Here is a 21,192-nt window from a genome sequence, read left to right on the forward strand (position 1 = left end):
CAGCGCGGCGCATGTCGGAACCGCTCCGGTTCTCACTCCAGGTGCAGGTATGGTCGGGCTCACTCTCAGAGCACGACGCACACACTAATACATCCGAAATAGCATTATTCAAACACGAAAACGCCGCATTGAAAGAAACAATCCTCAAGCTTACGGCCGTCAGTGCCGAACTACAAAAAGACCGCAGCGCGCGTGCAGGCATTATACCCGCCGCCGACAACGCCGACAAGGCAATAGCCCCGTCACCACCACCGCAACCTGTTAGCGCTGGTATCGCCGACGGCGAGAGTGCGCCCAAAAAACTCCCCGTCGCTCGCGCCCGACCAGAATTGAAACACAAGTTAGACGATATTCAAAGTACGCTATCAGCTATTAAAGATAGCCTCCGCTTTCTCGGAGAGAATGTGGCCCACTTACAGTCCACCCTCACGGCCCACGGTAATCGGTTGGGGACAGTAGAAAATTATCGAAAACGTTGTAGCCCCCACCATCGCCGCGGGTAAGCCGGTCCCACCACAACACCCCACACGCGGCCCCCTTTCAGCCGTCGGGCGCCCGGGTCGACCCCCAAAAGCATCAAGATGGCCAGGGCAGATGAAGTGTTCCGCATCTGGCAGTGGAACTGCAGGAGTTTCACTGCACGTAAAGCCTCCCTGCAGCAGTATCTACGCAGCCACAACGCTAAGCCTCACGTAATCCTACTGCAAGAAACTCACACAGACCCCCACGTTCACCGGTTACCATTTGTTACTTACCCGGCCTCGTGGAAGGATGCGGTATTGCCCCGCAGGTCTCTAAGAAGCTCACCTGCCTTACGCACGACCTCGGCACGTGTGAGGTGGACTACTTTATGATGGAAATTCTCCCAAGCGACGCGGCCCGTCAAAATGGGCACATCCTCAACGTGTACAGCAGCCAGAGACAAAAGAGTTAATCTTTCCGAAGCCTATAGCAGATAACCATGTGTCTTGCAGGAACAAACCGGCTCGTGATAGGTGGCGACTTTAACGCTGCGCATCACACCTGGGGTTACGTGTATGACACCCCCAAGGGTACTGCACTATGGCAGCATGCGGACGGCCTGGATCTCACCTTAGTGACGGACAAGGCGTTCCATACCCGCATAGGCACGTCCACGCACAGAGACAACGCCCCGCATCTCTGCTTCTTGACGAACACAGACGATGACCGCTGGTACAATCTTGCGGAGGGTCTTGGCAGCGACTATCACACACTGGCCGTGCATTAACTCACCATCGTCAAAGTCGTACAGGTGGGTCGACTGGGACACCTTTCGCAAGGCTCGCACCTAACGACTCCCTCCCGACACTGCCCCGAACCTCGAGTCGTGGACGGCGTAGCTCAAGGCCGACGTCGATATGGCCACGAAAACAGTCACCCCGGACATTTCCACCGAGAAGCTGGACAGCCGCCTGGCTCACTTGGTCATAGCCAAACAGTTTCTACTGACACGATGGAAGAGCCAGCGTCTCAACCCCAGGCTCCGTAAACGCTTTGCAGAACTCAACAAGACCATAACAGAACACTACAGCACCCTATCCAGACAGCAGTGGGACGAGGTCTGTAACTCGGTCGACGGACAGGTCCGCAACGGGAAGACGTTGAAGCTCCTCAAACACCTGCTCGACGACACCAACACCCGTATGAACCAACGGCACTCGCTCGCCAAAGCCCTTGACCAGGCCAAGGCGCCGCTTCGCCGGATGACGTCGTATAGAACATTGTGCATTAGTACCTGCCGATTAGTACAGGTAGCGACAACACCCTCCTCGACGCCGAATTTTCCGTTGATGAGGTGCACCGGGATCTCCACGAACTGAACGGCAGTTCCGCACCGGACCTCGATGGCATAACCAAGAAGCTGCTGCGAAACTTAGACGACCGCTCGGTCGTGTACCTCACTACCTTACGGGTGACATCAATGACGTGTGGGGGCGGGGCGAGTTACCTGACGCCTGCAAACTCGCCCAGACGATGCTCATTCCAAAACCGGGAAAGGCGCCTGACGTCGATAACCTTCGCCCCATCTCGTTCATTTCGTGCGTGCGTAAGGTGGCTGAGCAAGTTGTAGTTAGCAGAGTCGGCCGGTATCTTGAAAAGCAAGACTGTATCACACCGCACATGATCGGCTTCCGACCCGAGCTCTCGACGCAGGATACGATGCTTCTCCTAAAACACCAGATCGTAGACGCCGGGGCCACATGGGGCACCCGCGCCATACTCGGCCTCGACCTGGAGAACGCGTTCGATAACATCGAGCACTGGACATTATTTAAGGCGATCGCGGACGTAGGGCTCGGGCGCAGGTTCTACGAATACGTCCGCTCCTTGCGAACCCATCACAAGAGCGTGCTTCTTGCCGGAGACTTCACGTCACAAGAAGTCGAGCTCGGACAGCGTGGCGCCCCCCAGGGCTGCGTCCTCTCACCGACACTGTGCAACCGGGTCATGTTCGGGCTGTCCGAACAACTCTCGAACATACAAGGCCTCACCCATATGGTATACGCGGACGATATCACCATCTGGTGCTCCGCGGGGTCGGACGGCTTTATCGAATCGGCTCTGCAGGAGGCAGTTGAAACCGCCGAGTCCTACCTCGACCACACAGGCCTCAAGTGCTCCTCCGCGAAATCGGAGCTGTTGCTGTACTGTTCAAAACGACAAGCCAAAAGGCCTAAGGGGTGGAAGCCCCCGCCTTAGCGCAACATTAATGTCCGCACCAGAGAAGGCCGGCCCATCCCCAGGGTCAACTCCATCCGAGTGCTGGAAATGATAATCGAGGCGGGTGGATCAAACTTCCAGGCGGTGCACAAGCTGACGACAAAGACGGACAACGCGATACGGCTCGTACGCAGAGTGACTAAAAGAGGCACTACGAACGCTGAGGGCTGAGTTCGAGCTCTTCCGTAACTCGCGTGAACCCCGCGAAGTAGCCTTACCCATCCCAGTTCAAGCAGAAGGGTCGAATAAGCGCAAGGCTATTTCCCCCCCCCCCCCGCGACCACGGAAAGAGAGCCAATGCAAACTGACGAGTCCCCCGCTCAGGACCCTAAGCCAGAGCCAAACATACTCGCGTCTTTGAGGTAATTGAGGAATCGCTCACGCAGATGAGAGAGGCCTTAGCTATTCAATCTAGCAGTGTCGAGCATATGGACAGTAACATCTCCCACCTAACACGCAGAGTTGGCATCCTCGAGTCTAAAATGAGAATGATAGACTCTAGCAAAATCAAAAGCATCTCCACTGGCACCACTACAAAAGCTAAGAAAGTACAGCAGGATCCCAATAACTCGAGTCCCCTGCAGGCTCTGCTAGTTCAATAGAAATCAAAATGGCGGGACAAACCGGGAACCTAATTATCTGGCAGTGGAATTGCGCCAGCTTCTTAAGGCACAAGGCTGCTCTGTTGCAGCTCATCAAAGCACAAGCGATAATGCCGCACGTCCTGCTCTTGCAAGAAACACTTAGTGAGAAGGTAAATTTATCGGGCTACCGTTCGGTTAGCCAAAAAGGAGAAAATGGCAGAGGTATCGCCACATTCGTCAGGAAAGACGCCTCTTTTCAGGAGCACGAATTCAAAATTAGTAACTCGGATAAGAAATCCGGTCTTGAGGCACAGTTAATTGAAATCATCCCCCACGGAAAAATCCGACGAAACATTTTCATTCTCAACTTGTACAGCTCTCCTTCCGCTCATAAGCATAATCTCCGGTCACTACTAAATAGGGTCGCAACCGCTACGAAATCGCAGCCCTTAATAGTCGCAGGAGATTTCAACGCTCCCCACCCGGATTGGGGTTATGTAACACGAACAAAGAAAGGGGCCAACCTAGTTGCAGCGAGTACAGACCTAAACCTGACGCTGGTCTCGGACCCACGTTTCCCTACGAGGCTGGGAAACTCGGTCGCCAGAGACACGACCCCTGATCTCAGCTTCACTACAAATGCTGTGGCCACGTGGTCCAACTTACAGGAGAACTTGGCGAGCGACCACTACATAATAGAACTCAGGATGGAAATAATAGCAGCTCCTCCCAAAACCTATAAATACACAGACTGGGACCTCTTTTGAAAAATAAGAGGTGAAGATGAGGCAGTATACGACACGTTCAGTGAACTGCTTGTACAGATACAAATGGATGTCGAAAAGGCCACCAAGGAAATAGTTACGGATTTTGATGCCCCAGGGATGGACGCAAGGTTAGCGCATCTCCTGGAAGCCAAGCGCTCTCTCCTCGAGAGATTGAAGACACAAAGACTCAATCGAAGGCTACGGAAAAAGATCGCGGAGCTCAATAAACTCACTGAGGAGCATTGCTCCGAACTTAATAAACAGCAATGGAGAGACGCCTGCTCGGCAGCGGATGGAAACTTGCGCAAAGGAGGCAAATGGACCCTTTTTAAACATCTCTTAGACGATAGACAATCCAAATGTAATCAGAGACTCGTCATAGACCGATTAATTAATAAGGAAAAAATGGAAGGCATCTCAGAGGCCTCCATATTGGGGAAACTAGCTAACAAATACCTTCCAATTGGCCAAAGCCCAGGTTCTCCCCTCCCTCAGTGTGAGGGCGCACCTGCCCCAGAGCTGGACGTCCCCTTCTCGGAAGCTGAGATCAGGGAAGTGTTGCACAATTCAAACGGATGGTCTGCCCCAGGCCCCGACGGAGTTACAAACCGGCTCTTAAGAAATTTGGACGACAAAGCAATTCATGCTTTAGTGAAGGAGAAAAATGAGGTATGAGAGGAGGGCGTTGTACCGGAGAGTTGGAAGAAGGCCACAGTGGTCTTAATCCCCAAGCCAGGTAAATCACCCAGCTTGGAGAACCTCCGTCCTATTTCCCTTACTTCTTGCATTACCAAAGTAGCGGAACATGCAGTGCATAACAGGATATCGAGACATATTGAGCGCGACGAACTATTCCCGTACAATATGGTTGGTTTCAGGCCCTTGCTTTCAACACAGGATGTCATGCTCCTGCTCAAAACACAGATAATCGACTCTCAAAGCAAAGATGTAAAAGGGGTCCTCGCACTGGATCTATCCAAGGCATTCGATACAATTGCACATGACTATATCCTTCAGGAGATATCGGCCTTGAACTTAAGAGTTAAATTCTTCTCCTTCGTTGCATCGTTCCTGGAGAGCAGGACGGCGGCCATAAAGTTGAGGCAATCAGTCTCGGAATATTTCACACTCAGCAACAGGGGTACTCGCCAAGGGGCAGTTATCTCACCCCTTCCGTTTAATATAGCAATGCAAAAGTTGTCGGAAAGCCTTGCAGCAATTCCTTACGTAGGGCATGCATTATATGCTGACGATAATACAATCTGGTGTCCTGGAGGATCGGAGGCTACGGTCGAACAAGCTCTACAGGAGGCTCTGGATGTTACAGAGTCTTTCTTGAAAGGTACGGGACTGGCACTCTCGCCTGGAAAGTCGGAACTCCTGCTGTACAGACAGGCTAGACGAGGTGCTAGGGGACTCACCCCACTCGATCAGGTGCCCATTAGCGTTCGTACCAGAGATGGGCACACCAACCCGAGAGTAGACTCTATCAAAATACTAGGACTTTCAATAAACTCAAAGGGATGCAACGCTAAGACTATAGCCCAACTCACCACGAAAACTGAAAACATTATTAGATTAATTATGAGAGTGTCCAACAAGAAAGGTGGCACAGGCGAGGATATACTCCTTAGGGCTCACCATGCTTTCCTCATCAGCCATGTCATTTACATAGTCGCGGCCCTCAATTGGACGAAAACAGAAATGAATAAATTAGACACGCTTATGCGCAAAAGTATTAAAAGGGTGATCGGCGGGCCAATCACGGCTAGCACAGAGAAACTCATGACATTGGGAGTACACAACACAACTTCGGAATTAATAGAAGCACAAAGATCAGCACAAATTATTAGATTCTCAAACTCCAAAGCAGGCAGAATACTTCTGGATGCGGCAGGCCTCCGTCCTAGCTTCAATCAGGGAAATATTACGCAACTTGATATTCAGACAAGGAACTCCTTTATTGTAGACCCTTTTCCAAGAAATGTCCACCCCCAACACAATAAAGGTCGAAGGTTAGCGAGGGCTAGAACTTTCTTTCTAGAACATATCCGGAACGGAGACCTTTGTTGACGCGGTGCGACACGCCAGTGTCAACAAGTTCTCCGTAGCCATAGTCAATGACAGGGGAGAACTCCTCTCGGCAGCCTCGCTGAAAACCTCCTCGGTCGATGTGGCGGAACAGGCTGCTGTAGCTCTCGGATTACTGGACTCAAAACGCACTACGGTGTACACAGACTCCCGAGCAGCCGTTAGAGCGTTCGCATCGGGATTGATAGCCAAAGAAGCAGCCAGGATTCTAAACGGCAAACACCCCTCTGACATTGTTCACCACATAGTCTGGTTCCCAGCTCACACGGGAGCAGACGTATTACCGGGTCACCTGAACCCCAATGAGATAGCCCACGACCATGCGCGAGGTTTCGTATGCCGCGACGGGATGGTGTCTCGGGTGAGTTCGGGAGAGCTCGTCCACAGTGATCCACTGGTTATTTTTCATGAAATCACCTCTCATTACAGAGGAAATAGGCAAAGTTTTCCTTTCCCCCATCATAAGCTCAACAGGCCACAAGCTAGCACGCTTCGCATGCTCCAGACGGGGTCCTACCCCTCCAGGGTCTTTCTGAACATGCTCCACCCGGAGATTGACCCACTCTGCCCAGATTGTGGCACTGAATTTAGCTCATTCAATCACATGCTCTGGCAGTGCCCTGTGTTACAGGATTTTAACAAAGAAGAAGACTGGACGAAGGCCATGAAAGACCCGAGACAGGACGTCCAGCTCCTGGCTGTCCAGAGGGCCCGTGAACGAGCGGAGAGGCATGGCCTCTCTGTTCCGACATGGGACTAGCCAACGGCTGGGTAGGGACCTGCAGGCCCCCGCTTAGCTCCTCAGGACCCCAATAAAGTCGTTTGCTGCTGCTGCTACTGCTACGTCTCGTACGCGGGTTCGTATTATGTCACTTTACCTACGTCGCAGCAGTGCACAAATGGAAACAATCGGAGCGTGACAAGCTCAATACACTCATCCGAAAGGTAGTGAAGTGGGCCCTCGGGCTCCCGATCACCACGACGGCGTATCGACTCATCGAGCTGGGGGTGCACAATACGCTCAAAGAGATCGCTGACACTCAGGAGAGAGCTCAGATGATACGACTGACGACGACCAAGATGGGCCGTCACATCTTTCCCACCGAACACCCAGGATCCACCGGAGTTTACGCCGGTTCCCCGTGGGCTCCGCCACCTGATCACCATTTCACCCATTCCGCGAATCGCGCATCCGGAACACAATCGAGGCAGGCGCCTAGCCCAAGCGACCGCATTCCTCAAACGCATAGACAAGAGAGCGGACGACGTCGCTTCCGTGGACGCCGCCGCCTACCGATGCAACCGAGCCTTCGCTACGCTAGCGGTCTCGTCCTCGCAGCGGACCCTAAACGCCACTACGGTACTCACACGCTACCACGAGGTGGCGGAGCAAGTGGCCATATCCCTGGCAATGCTCGACGACAAGCGAAAGATAATATTCAGCCTATCGAGACCGGCAATCAAAGCGTTCAATAGAGGAGTCGTCTCCGACCAGGAGGTAGACGTCTTCCACGGTGCTGATCCGAGCACCCTCAACCACCATACCGTCATCTGGTTTCCCGCCCACCTGGGACGGATCGCAGGCGCGCCGCCCAACCTCAATGAGAGAGCCCACGACGCTGCACGTGTGCTTACCGACGTCGCATCACCCCCGGGTAACCACGTCTCGATGACTTGAAGGCGAACAGGGATGCCCCAGTAACATGCAACGAAATCACTAAAGACTTTTACTTGGGACGACGTCTCTTTCCGCCCCAGCACCCCAAATTAGATAGCCCGCAGGCGCTCACGCTACGCTTGTTACAAACACATACCTAATCCAACCCCACCACGTTACACATCACCTGCCCGGACGTCTACCCCGACGATGCGCGACCCTCGGGCGAGATCACGGCAACACTCGCACACATAACCTGGGAGTGTAGAAACGCTCCGCCCGACTCTACCTCCGACAAGTGGGAGAAGACCCTACAAAGCCCACTTCTACAAGACCAGCAATGGGCCGTCGAGCTCGCTCGCGCAGCGTGGGAGACGCTCACTGCGCGCTGACGTGCGTCTTGCAAAGCCTTTATTAAAGTTTGTCCAACCAACTATAGCCCCAACGGCCATTGCAGGAATGGAGTGTCGAAACTCAACTGAGAGCGCGGCTATAAGCCCCGCATTGCTTCTTCTTTTTCAACCCTCTTACCTTTTTTTTTCTTTCTTTTTTTTTTCTCCGCTCTCTTTCATTCTCTCTTAATCTTTTCCTTCCCACTTCCCCTACCCTGTGCAGTGCTGTTGAGGTGTCCTCCTTTGAGAGACAGTTACGGCACTGCACTTCTCTCTTCCCTTCACCCTTATAATCACTACACACACAGAGAGTACACAGTACACATTTAGCAAAGAATAAAGAAGCAATAAGAAAAAGAAAACAAAATTCAATGCAAGTTCGCTGGTTAACATAAAGTTGTTTGAAGAATTCAGCATGGTGACAATAAAGAAACATGACCGGGTGAAGCATTACACGCTTCTGTAGTGTAGAGTGAACACTATTTCAATGTATCGCTATGGTGATGGGGCGACACGTTCAGTCTGGATGGTGTAAAGTCAATGTAACTGCACCGGTTTAGATAAGGCTCCTATGTAAATGAAATTGTAGAGAGGTAATCATAGCATGGAAAACGTCAATGACTCATTGTGGCCTTAGGAGGAGCGAGCGGTAAGCTGAAGATTTCAAAGATGCGAACCATTACAATGGAAGTCATCGTACGAGAGCTGTGCCTCCGACTTATGACAAAAAGATAAGCTGAAATATGACAATGTGTACATGAACACAAAAATTTAATGACCATGAAGTTATGCACTTGCTTGCTAAAGTGCAAGATACATGACAAAGCTGGTTTATAAAATGATGATACAGTGTACATATTAAATATATATAGAAGAAGAAATGGAGTTAATCGAGGGGCCTGATTTTTATCAATCGTATCATAAGAAGCCAACAAACAGGGACACCGAGAACAAAAAAGAGGAAATTGCTTGTTCATACTAATTCAAATAAACAAACTCTAAATTAATAGAATTGAAAGTGGATGACCCACTTCCAGCAAGTTGTTTCTTCATCCACTTTAAATGCCATTAAGGTATAATATCTTTACTTAAATTACTAAGTACAAGCAATTTCCCCTGTGCTGTCATTTATGTGTTTGTTGGCTCCTTATGATATGATTGCATTGTCACGCTGCACGACACAGCCGAAGGAAGAGAAAGTGGGGGTGTGCGCAGGGACCTGGCCGCTGCCTGTAGGTCATGCATGACCATCTTGCCCCTTGCTTTGCGCTAGCCGTCTATCATCTTGTAAATATTCTCATCCCATCCGTAAAAAATTTGGTGGAAGTGCGGGGTAGATCACACTGGACGACTGAGCTATACTGCCCCTTCGACACAGCAAATGGTTGGCCGTGCTACCATCGGGAGACGCTGACATGAGTGATTCGGAACAAGAGCTTCGTGTCGCAACCCACCGCCCCGTTTCAAAGGGGACGCTCCTAACATCCATCCGTCCATCCATCCATCGGAAGGAGGTGACTTTCGCGAGAAAACCGCGGAAGAAGGTATTTGCCCAATGCGAGCTGGCTACTGGACACCTCATCGAGAACCACGCACATTCTCAGGCAATGCAAACGAGGACATCGAAGGCTGCTTCGGACACTGCCAGAGGATGAGCTGTCACAATGAATGGAGTGCGTCTGGACAGCTTTCTAACGTTGTCTTTTGCCTTGACGAAAGTTTCCTTATGTTTTTCCACAATAACAATGGCTCTCTCACAACTTGGGACAGCTCCATCGAGGAGATAACGAAATTCTTTGGGGATTCGCGTTCGAAAAAGCACGGAGCCGACACTTTCACGACGAGCGCAGTTACCGGGGAGACCTGCACTACGTACATTGAGGAAATCCTGAAGCTTTGCGGAAGCGTGAACGCAAGTATGTCGGACGAGGACAAAGTTGTACACGTACTCAAGGGAATTGGCGAAGATGCATAGAATGTTTTCATCTTTACGGATGCCCTCAATATTCCTTCCGACTTAGGGCGCCACTGTCGTACGTTCGAGGCTCTTAAAACGCCGTTATGGCCTTCGGCATTTTTCCGGCATTCTTAAAACTTCTGCAAACTTCGGCATTCTTCCGAAGTATGGTTGGCTGGACAACGTGACCAACGCAGCAAGTGTGGACGTATCTGCCTGTAACGACCTTGCAGCTTTAGTATGACGAGTTATCAGAGATGAGCTGGGTCATTTTCAAGGCTTAGATTCCAACCGCATGTGCCACCAATTCTCGGTTAAAGAGCGCTACTGCGAGGTACCGGCAGCCTGGCGACGACCTACCTACAGCGAGCATCCCGTTTACAACACCCATGCCCAGAGCACCATGGTCCAGCCATAGCCTACGACTTTTGAACTTCGACACAACAGTCAGCCCCGACGTGAGTTTTCCGTCAACAACTCGCCTTGGAGATCTGTGCCCAACTTCAAATAAAATTGCAGGCGACCTGTTTGGCGCAGCTGCTGGGCTCAGGGACGCATCGCGAAGTATATCAGCCGTCGCCTCGCCCGCAGCGTGCCCTGCGAGATCGTGCATGTTCACCCCGCATGCAAGAATCTGCATCCTGGCAACCATTTGTCCCTTTCATCAGCTACCTCGACAGTACACGCCAAGGAATGACTCCCCAGTATCGGACCGCAGCCCGACTTCACCGCCGACCCGGACACATCGATCGCCTTCTCCGCGTCGCCCTTTGCATATGCAGCCCCAGCTGAGAAACTATCTGGTGCGACCGATGGAGGTTAGGTCGCGGAATGGTCGCTTTTTCAAATGCCTCCGCCTCTCGCGGTGTTCAAGAAGAATCTGTGTGTTTGTGTCGATGGTATAAATATTGTTGCTTTCGTAGATATTGGTGCTTCTGTGCCTGTGACGTGTCTTTATTCCAAGGATCGCCTAGGACCGAAAGTGAGTATTGCTTGGGCCGGAAATACCGCGTTTCCAGCTGCTGGCGGTGAACTGTTACGTCCGGGGGGAAAATGTTCAGTTCTCATAACCGTTAGTGGAAAGGTATTTTAAACGGTATTTACTGTACTCACACGGGCCATGCATGACGTAATTCCTGGCATATAATTTTTGCAGGAGCGTGGAGCAATATTAGACTGCAGGCCTGGTGAGCTTTCGCTCAGTAGCGATGTCAGATTATCCCCGCTCGACGACGTGCCATCCGATTGTCATGAAGTATTTTCCATGCCCACTGATGTACGTATGCCTGCACAGACAGCAATGTTCATCCCAGTGACCTCGTCGCGCGCCAGTGTAGGTTTTAGCTGTGGAATAATTGAATTCGAATACGTCAACATTATAAAGAAGAGCGTACTTGTCCCTCGTTCACTTATCAAAGTTATAGAAAGTTGTGCTCCCATGTGGAAGGTGAATGTGTCCTCCGAGTCAGTTATTTGGCCTGCCGGATTGAAAGTAGCACGCTTTGAGGAAGATGGTGTTGTGAGTATCCGTGCAGTTGCTACTTCCACGGGCGCAAGCTCGCCGCTCAGCGACCACTCTTGAAAATCGAAGACCATGACTAATAAAGAATTGCTTCCCCCTTCCCACCAACAAGGGCTTCGAGAGCTCCTTCGCCGATATGCTTCAGTGTTTGACTTTGCGCACACGCGTTTACATTCACCACCGCACTCCCGCGTACACCACCGCATGAATACTGGAAAAGCGTCGTCAATACCACAGAAGCCCAAGCGTGTTTCGTCAGCCGACCGCAAAGTGATGGCTGAAAGCGTTACAGACGTGCTACAGAAAGGCGCCAACCAGGAGTCCAATAGTCCACGGGCTTCTCCAGTTATATTAGTCAAGGAGAAAGATGACTCATGGTGATTCTTCGTCGACTACAGGCGCCTAAGCACAGTGACAATGAAAGGTGCGTATCGAAAGACAAAGACGTATAGATGACACCATTGACTCTTTACATTCTGCCGTGTACTTCTCCTCTGCCGATCTGCGCTCAGGCTACTAGCAGATATCTATGCACGCCACAGACAAGAAGACTGCCTTCATAACCCCGGTTGGTCTCTTCGAGTTTAACGTAATACCTGTCTGTTTGTGTAATGTTCGGGCAGCATTCGACCAATTTATACACATGATTCTGCGCGGACTTCAATGAGAAATATGCATGTGTTACCTGGAAGAGGTTGTCATTCGCGGCGAGACGTTTCACGAGCACAACCAACGACTGGAAGTTGTCCTTGACTGCATACGGCAAGCTAGACTGACGTTAAACTCTAAAAAACGCCACTTTGGCGAGTGTGAAACAACTGTTTTGGGTTTGCTCGTCGATAAAGAAGGCACCCACCCTGTCGCGCAGAAGCTTGCAGCAGTTCGTGATTTGCACCAGCCGAAGACGTCAAAAGACCGCAGTTTCCTGGGATTATATTCATACTTTCGCCGTTTTGTTAAGGATTCGTACGCCTAGGTCACCCACTCACGCACTCCTTCACAAGGACACACCGTTTACATGGACTACCAGAGTGAGTCCGCATTCTGTCAACTAACATTTCTGCTCACTTCAACTCCAATTTTGTGCCACTTCGATCCTGTTGCCCCAATTGAACTTCACACCGATGCTAGTGGTTTGGGCGTCGGATCAATACGCGCACAAATACATGGCGGATGCTAGCAACTCATCGCCTACGCAAGCCGTACTGTTACCAAAGCTCAGCGAAATTATGCCGTAACCGAATTGAAATGCCACGCGGTAGTCTTCGCCACCCACAAATTTCGATCATACTTGTAGGGTTGCCACTTCACTATATTGACAGACCGCCATTCTCTTTGATGGTTGGTTGAACTACGCGATCCATTTAGCCGATTAGCTCAGTGGACATTATGGCTTGAGGAATACGACTTTTCTATCACATACAAGATTGGTGACAAATCGTTACGGTTGGGATGGGTTTATTTACAAGACGATAGATGACTAGCGTAGAGCAAGGGACAAGACGGTCATGCAAGGCCAACAGGCAGCGGCCAGCTCCTTGCACACACGCCTACTTTCTCTTGCTTCGGGTGTGTCCTAAAGCATGACAGCTTGTCTGAGTGCAGACGAAGCTCTCTGAGCGAGTTACGTATACCGATCGTGGTGCAGTTTGAGTCGAGCGAAGTGCAAGATTGCGTTTTACGTGACCCCCGGTTCAGCGAAGTCACTCCTGCGAAAAAGTATATCACTTCACTCAAGCGTTTTAGCGTGACGTATTGGCCGGTGTATCATGACAGACGTTTTGTGTACAGCCCCTTTTTTCCGTAGAGGTGTCTAGAACCCAACAAAGGTCCCAGGAACAAATGTGGCGAACATATGTCGAGCGTCATAACAAGCCTTCGCACGGTCTTAAGAGGACGGAGTCCGGAGGCGTGCCAGTCGATGGGCTTCTTCGGCACAACATAAAGCTTGGCCTATTGAAGAGTCTTCATGTGGAGACCAGGGAAGCGTAGTGTCGATAAAGCTTTGGCGGTTGCAAGCATACAGGAGAAAGGCGCATAACCTGCGATTTCATTATTGGCAGCATCGTAAGCGCAGGTAAGAAATGGTAAAATAGAATCCCAAATTTATTGTGATTTGCGGACACATACATGACACGCATGTTGGTCAGGCTACGATTCGTGCCCTCAGTAAGGCCGTTTGTTTGTGGATGGTAAGGGGTCGAGTGCCTGTAATTACATCTGCAAATCCGTAGTAGTTCTTCAACAACGTCCGTAGTAAACTGCCGTTTACGATCACTAATCTCAATTCGTGAAACACTGTGAGGGAGAATCACGAAAAGGAGCAGGAGATGTGAAACGTCAGTTGCTGTAGCTAAAGCAAGTGCCACGCTATCGACTGTACCGGGACAAATAGTCCACACAAACGATAGTCTAGTGACGTCCGGTAGTACACACGGGGAAGGGACCCGCCAAGTCGACACCAACTTTTTCAAATGGCAAGGTTGGCGGCTTAAATGGCTGCAAGGTACAGGCAGAAGACGTCGTTACCTGCTTATTGCATTGGCAAATTGCACAGCTGGAAACGTACTGCTCCGCCGTCTTCCAAAGCTTGGGATAAGAGAAACGCTGGCACAGTCGGTGGAGCGTGCGAGCAAAACGAAGGCGGCCTGACGCGATGCCATCGTGCACAGCCTGAAGGATCATTGGTCTCAAAGCTTGCGAAACCACGACACGAAGGGGAGCAGCGTCGGCAGAGTAATTCGTCTTATACAATACACCGTCAACAATAATGGAAGGTGAGCCCCGTGCTGGTGACCGGGCGGCGTCAAGAATAGGCCTAACGGAAGGGTCATGCTCTGGCTCATGCTCGAAGGCGGTCGCATCAGGAAACTGTTCAGAGATGTTAAGAAGGTATTCGTACAAGTCATCATCAGTATCGCGCATGCTTGCTGACTGAAGGTAACATAAGTAGGCAGCATCGGTGTGACATTATATATATATATATATATATATATATATATATATATATATTACCCCTTTCCTTCACCTAGAAACATCACGTAATCGTGACGCCTGTGGCAGAAAGCATGTTCCACATCCGCCGCAAAGGGTTGTGAGTGATGGCGCTGGCGAACATTCCCAAGGTTAGTGCTAGTAGTAACACATAAATACCCTAGAAAGTGGGCCGGGAAACAGTGCCACGGTAGCTCAGTTGGTTAGGACATCGCATGCGTAATGTGAAGACGTGGGGTCGTTCCCCACTTGCGGCACCTGCGCATGTTGTCCTTGGTGTCTTTGAATGTTCGAATTGCATGATATGAATAATAAAAATCGGGCTCTTCGGTTACCCCCATTCTTCTTGTTATATATATATATATATATATATATAAATATATATATATATATATATATATATATATATATATATATATATATATATATATATAGAGAGAGAGAGAGAGAGAGAGAGAGAAATACCTTTATTTCGACATCAGGGATATATATATATATATATATATATGTGCGTATGTCATATGTGTATATTTCTAGGGTCTGTGAATTTACAAATAAATTTTATTCATTAGTTCCCCTGCAGTTGAACATTTACGACAACAACGGAAACATTTAGGTCAATGTTTTCTCTGGGACAAGCAAGAGTTGCACTGGGAAAACAAATGATGGCAGACAAACGGCGCCATTTATAGTATGCTTGCTTTATCGCAGTGTTGCTCTTCCACTTGGTTGTCTAAGATGAAATTTTGGAAAACAAGTAGCTTTAAAACGTATTAGTGTAATGACTAATATATGCGTACCAATCCCACACTTCGTAGGAAGGCACGAAACAAAAGCGGTTGTGATGAATGGACGCCTCTGTTTCTAGCTAGCATAAGATCACTTTCCTGTGATGTGCGGCACGCCGGTGCAAATACCTAACATTCACGCTTCCTAATGCTTGCGTTTACTTTCGTTATATTATATTAAACATTTGTATGAGAACCAGATAAGTATTCTGCAAGGGCAAAGGGCGAAAAGATTGATATTTACTAAGCACAAACACTGTGCTTAGTAAATAACTGGCTTGGTAAATTTGCAACTGAGAAAACCCCACATGTACGGCCAGTAAATGTCATTTTAGCAGTAGTGTGACACACGAGGTTACCTTCTACTCGGAAGATTGCTGCTCATGCCGGGTTTTGTGCCATTCACCAGAGAAATGCATATAAACATCCCGCCTGCACAAAAATTTAGTACCAATGCCAATTGCCAAAATAAAGAGATTGCGCGGAATCATCTTCTTCCATCACAGGCTGAAATCATTTTTACTTCATGACTTACAAACTAATGTGATGGAATATTAAGATTCTGTGTATTCGTATGAATACTAGTATTGAGTAACTATGCACGGCACAATATATTATACTCCTGACTTCATGTCGCGGCATTCCAATGCAAGCTGTTTAATAGTTTCTCAGAGTCTCTTTTAACGCGAAAAGCCAGCAGTGCACCCGTAAAGATATTGTAGTTCGAACAAATTATGTGAAGTGACATACAGTACTTTAGATGAGAAGAGAACATTTCCCTTTAACATACTGCAAGGCCGTCAGCACTGAGAAAATGCTCAGATGCTGACGCATCATAGTAAGAATGGCGTATTGCAACAAGTTTACATATTTTGCTTTATAGCTGGATGCGCATTGCTGGATTGCTATGGACTTGGAAATTTCATACACACTGCAATTCTCATGGAACAAAGAGCCGGATTAATTCACCCCTATTACATACATTTCAGCTTTCAAGCAAGAACATTTTTAAAAGGAAACTCATTCAATAAGGTGAGCCACACACAAAAATAAACATTCGCAATGCAACATCATGGAAGCGCATTGTGGTTTCTACTGAAGATGCAGGTATATCACCAAGATAATGAAGCAACCAAAAACTGCATGTAACTGGCTGAGGCTACTCGCTGGAATGCGCTGCAGCACTTGGCTGCAAACACATCGTACACCGCGGCACATTTGTGGGACACATCATGTGGGACACATGCACACTGCAGAGACATGTGTTTCTTCAGGAAGGGGAGGTTCGTTGGCGGCACGATAAAAACACAAGGCACGGACGAAAGGAGCACAACCCATGCACATTCAACACGCCGAAACGATTGCAAATATGGATGACACGGGTGCAGCATGCACCTCACGAGCGAGGAACCCTCATAGATTAAATGCTTTCAAAATAAAACAGTTAAAATGCACCCAGAAACATTGCGCACTGCACATGTGTACCTCTGAGATCATGCTAACAATCTCAGAGCTTGATGCTGACGACAGCTTCAACAAGTCATTTGAAACGAACTGATGGCGCAGGTACCACAGGCAGGAGCGCAAAATATCACGGAGGTGCTTCCAAACAAACATTTCCTCTCTACCAAAGCCAAATCGTTGAAATCATGACCCGGCAACGGCTTCTTAAGAATAACATTACCGAATCTCGAAGGCCATCCTTTTGCTGGGTGTATTCGGCAGAAGTTACTGAAACACATTAATACCTCATAAAATTTCTTACTGCGCTAAGCTATTTCGGGCCATATACACAGTTTGATGGTAATTTTGTATCGTAACAGCATACGTAGTTGGCCGCGACACGACAGAAAACAAGAGTGTATCAGTTAATATTACAGGCCACAACAACCGCACACGTCTACGCTCGCCCATGTGACCTGTGTGTGGAAAGCGCCATCCACCGCCCCGTTTCAAAGCAGACGAGCATAGCCTTAATTCATCTATCGTGTTCTTTAGTTCCAACATGCCGAATACTTGTGCGTTATGCGAGCTGCTGCGATGTGTTTTTCCAATCTTGTGGTTTTGTGTTTTTTTAATGAAATGTAACTTCGTTCAGGCGCACAAATCAGCCTGAATATAGCTTGTGGCTCTCTGGAAACTCGCCGCATGCGTGGCGCACCAAAAAATGTGGCCAACAATTTTGATGCCGTGGGCCTGTGTGTCTGGTTGTCATGGAACGTTGGGTTTACGTCGCAAATAAATGCGTATTATCAACGTGTTTCAGCTCGTCTTCTACACAAAGGCATGTATGCTTGCAGTAGCATCGCAACCCCGTCAACATAAAGGCGTCCTTTTGGCGCGTCATTACATTGAAAATGTAAGTAACCGCGTTTGCTAACGACACGCCTGTTGTGAGTGCATTTCGTGTGTGCATAGAGCGCCTTGCGAAAGTAGGAAATACAACTCCCACGCATACAGTCAAACGAGCACTTCCTGAGCGTCGGTTGTCAGAATTTAGTTAGGCCATTGCATTGCCCCAATGCGAAATTGAGTCTTCATAAGCGCTTTCTTCCGGTGTGAAAGGTTACGGTCAGAAATGTGTTCCTAATGTGCGCTTGTGCGCCAGCTCCTGCTTTTCTGGTGAAGTTGCATACCATCGGCTCATCTGCCTTTTCACCGATTCTCTGTGCAGTGACATTTCCTCGCTTATGAATGCATCGACGTTGTAAATAATCTCTTCTCACGGGGTTTTCGGTTTACGAGCAGTTTTAGGCAAAATATGTAAGCAATCACATATTGCTACTAGTAAGGCTTACTTTGTAAGACAAATTGTGTTGACATAAATTTTACGTGACTAAACCTGAGAGGTGACGTTGATTAAGCTACCATGAAAAAAAATCAATTGTTACGTAAAGAACGATTTCTTCCTACTGTGCTGTTGTTGCGTGTCTGTTAAAACATTACTGTGATGATTTGGTCCCTATTGTCATAACATTCTTCAGTGACTTCGGCCCTGTGCTCTTTTGCTACCCTGCAATAATGTAAACCTTGTTTTCATGACTATATTTAGGTGCTCATTGCATGAGTTCATAATGTGACCGCTATAATGTACCACTGCCAAAAGGTAACACAGAACTTGTTTTGTAGTGGTGAGGCCGTGACTCACAGCACTGTCCACCTAACGGAAGAGCCCCCAGAAATGCAGGGAACCCGTGGCAATGGCTGCAGCAGCATGACGCATAATCTGGATGGTCGGGTAAGGTATGCATGAAGTGTACGTGTAGTAGAGTCACGGTACCACTCGTGGATAAGTTTATTGGCGTGTTTCGTAACGCACCTGAATAAGTAGGCTAAATAAATATGCAACTTTATTCAACTTGCGGCTTATTTGTGTTCTTAGATGTATATTTTCGTGCATCAATTGCTTGGCTGTGGGTTCAATTTCATTTTGCCTGTGAATATTATATATATATATATATATATAAATATATATATATATATATATATATATATATATATATATGCAAAATTTATATGACATTTTTAGAAGTTTAATTTTTCTGAAGCTATTTTGTTGCAGCGTTTCTTTTTCTGTTTGTAATGCATGTTCATGTAAGAATTCAAAATGTAGGGGGCTATATATATACACCATTGTGTAAAATCATCGATACTCACAATTATTCCTGTATTGTTCCAAGAATAACTGCCACTGGCCGTGGCGCATTTGATGAACGCGAATTCCTTGAAATGATACACGAAGGCTCGTATTCACTGCGCTGCAGTTACTACACCATTGAGGTGTTTTCTAGTAGGCCCTCATTTCTTTCTCTTTCTTTTCTTCGAATGCTATCCTCATTCGTGCAAGAAGATATTGCACCAGTTGCGAGCCTGTCCAGTTACATTATTCTTCACTTCAAGTTAACACAGCAAAACTACAACGTTAACTAGTAGATCTATCGTTAAAGAAGCACGCAATTTGCGCTATAGAGCCTAATTGTCTGCTCGCTTTTGCTATCGCAATTTCTGGTTATTGAAGTGTTGTTCATCAAATGAATTAGATTTAGACAGCACCTGGCAGAACACTCTTCTTGGCGCTGGCACTAATTCTACAGCTGTCGAAAATTATTTCTAATGTGTTGGGTCTCTCTGTATATGTTCTTTTTGATCCTATTTCTAATGTGTTGGGTCTCTCTGTATATGTTCTTTTTGATCCTATGCATTTGCTCAGCACAGTGAGCAGTCTTTGTTCTGCTTGGTGCTCTTCATATCAGAATATGTTCAAACAGCAAGTCCAAATTATATGGCATGAGTGAGACATCGATTACTGGGCATGCTGATTGAAAGCAGTGTATGTAATCCTAAAGGTATTTTTGACAAAAATGCTTGTGTCTAAAACTAGCATCATATGCACTGCAACTCTTATGGCTTTAAGTTTGGTATGCCGGTATCAACAACCATTTTGCAAATATTAACAAGTGTTTTAGCTATATAAAACAGCCTATGATGTGACTGCTGTAGTGAAATCTGTGGTTGATGTGCCTGCTTGTTTTTGTTGCTGTGCCCTTACAATTCTTTGGTGCTTAAGCACTGTCACACCAAGTGCGATAGCCTCTCTCCTTCTTTACATCCATATAAAACATTAAAGAAAGAGTGCAATAACGTTTATTACCTGTAAATGAGAATGCGATTGTTCATTTTAATTTTTATCATTCAAGTTACACATATCACGTAGGTCATTCATATTTCATAAAAAATGTTTTTTTTTTTTCGTAGTGGAAACAATTGCTTCACTTTTCGAAACATATTACATGACATAGTTTACTCACATTTGGTGGTCTTCTCGAATAAGTACCAGAAAAGCGACGCAAAGACCAGCAAATGGTCTTAAAGGACCCTTCTTCCAGACATCAGCTAAGTTCTTCGGAGACTGCGAGGAAGCATTGGTAGGCATAAATTAAGCAATTTCAGCACTCATAGCTAGTCTTATAGCTTCGAGTACTTATATTGCACGCAAATTTCTTGAGACATTTTCTAAAGAATCAAATAACCATAGCCTAACCCCCCATAATAAAAACCAGCACGAAACACATAGAAAAATTTAATTATGGCGTTTTGCGTACCAAAACTACGACCTTATTATAAGGCACGCCGTAGTGAGGGACTCCGGAAATTTTGACCACCTAGGGTTTTCTAACGTGCACCTAAATATAAGTGCATGGGTGTTATCGCATTTCGCTTCCATAGAAATGCGGCCGAGGGCGTCAGCCTACAGATGCAACTATTGTGCTTCACGTTGGCGAAAGCTTGAGCAATTATTTATGAAAGAGCAAATACCGCTCCAAACTTTTAACCCCCATTTGCAATGTGGTCCGAGCACATCAGCGATAATTTGAGTATCCTCCGTGTATTTTGCCGCAGTTTGCAATAGGTAAGGGGTTGCAAAAACACACAAGCTACACTTCTAAAATGTAGCGTTCAGGTATCATACGGTCGTAGCATGTCTGTGCGCTTTAGGAATATCTGTGGGCCCGGCACGTATACAGGCACAAGAAGCCAAACAAGGCCGAAGTGATATACGTTCAGTACAACAGCAAAAATAATGACGAAATAGGAAACAAAAGTGGGCGAATGGACAGATTGTTGCTGATGGGAGCAATGCCTGCATCTTGCCCTTTACAGTCTTCCTCACCATGATCGTGGGTATTGCTCAATGTGT

General features: G+C 47.7%; 1 protein-coding gene across 3 annotated transcripts in view; it reads right to left on the reverse strand.

The window, feature by feature from the left end:
- Positions 1-21,192, reverse strand: part of LOC129382723 (uncharacterized) — a 276,055-nt gene that overhangs the window by 155,361 nt on the left and 99,502 nt on the right. For all 3 annotated transcript variants that reach the window (XM_055066873.2, XM_055066858.2, XM_055066875.2), the window contains exon 8: positions 20,303-20,403. In XM_055066873.2, the coding sequence (XP_054922848.2) occupies positions 20,303-20,403 (101 nt within the window). The remainder of the gene's footprint in view (positions 1-20,302; positions 20,404-21,192) is intronic.

The sequence above is a fragment of the Dermacentor andersoni genome, chromosome 6 (assembly GCF_023375885.2).
Source record: "Dermacentor andersoni chromosome 6, qqDerAnde1_hic_scaffold, whole genome shotgun sequence".
Lineage (NCBI taxonomy): Eukaryota > Metazoa > Arthropoda > Arachnida > Ixodida > Ixodidae > Dermacentor > Dermacentor andersoni.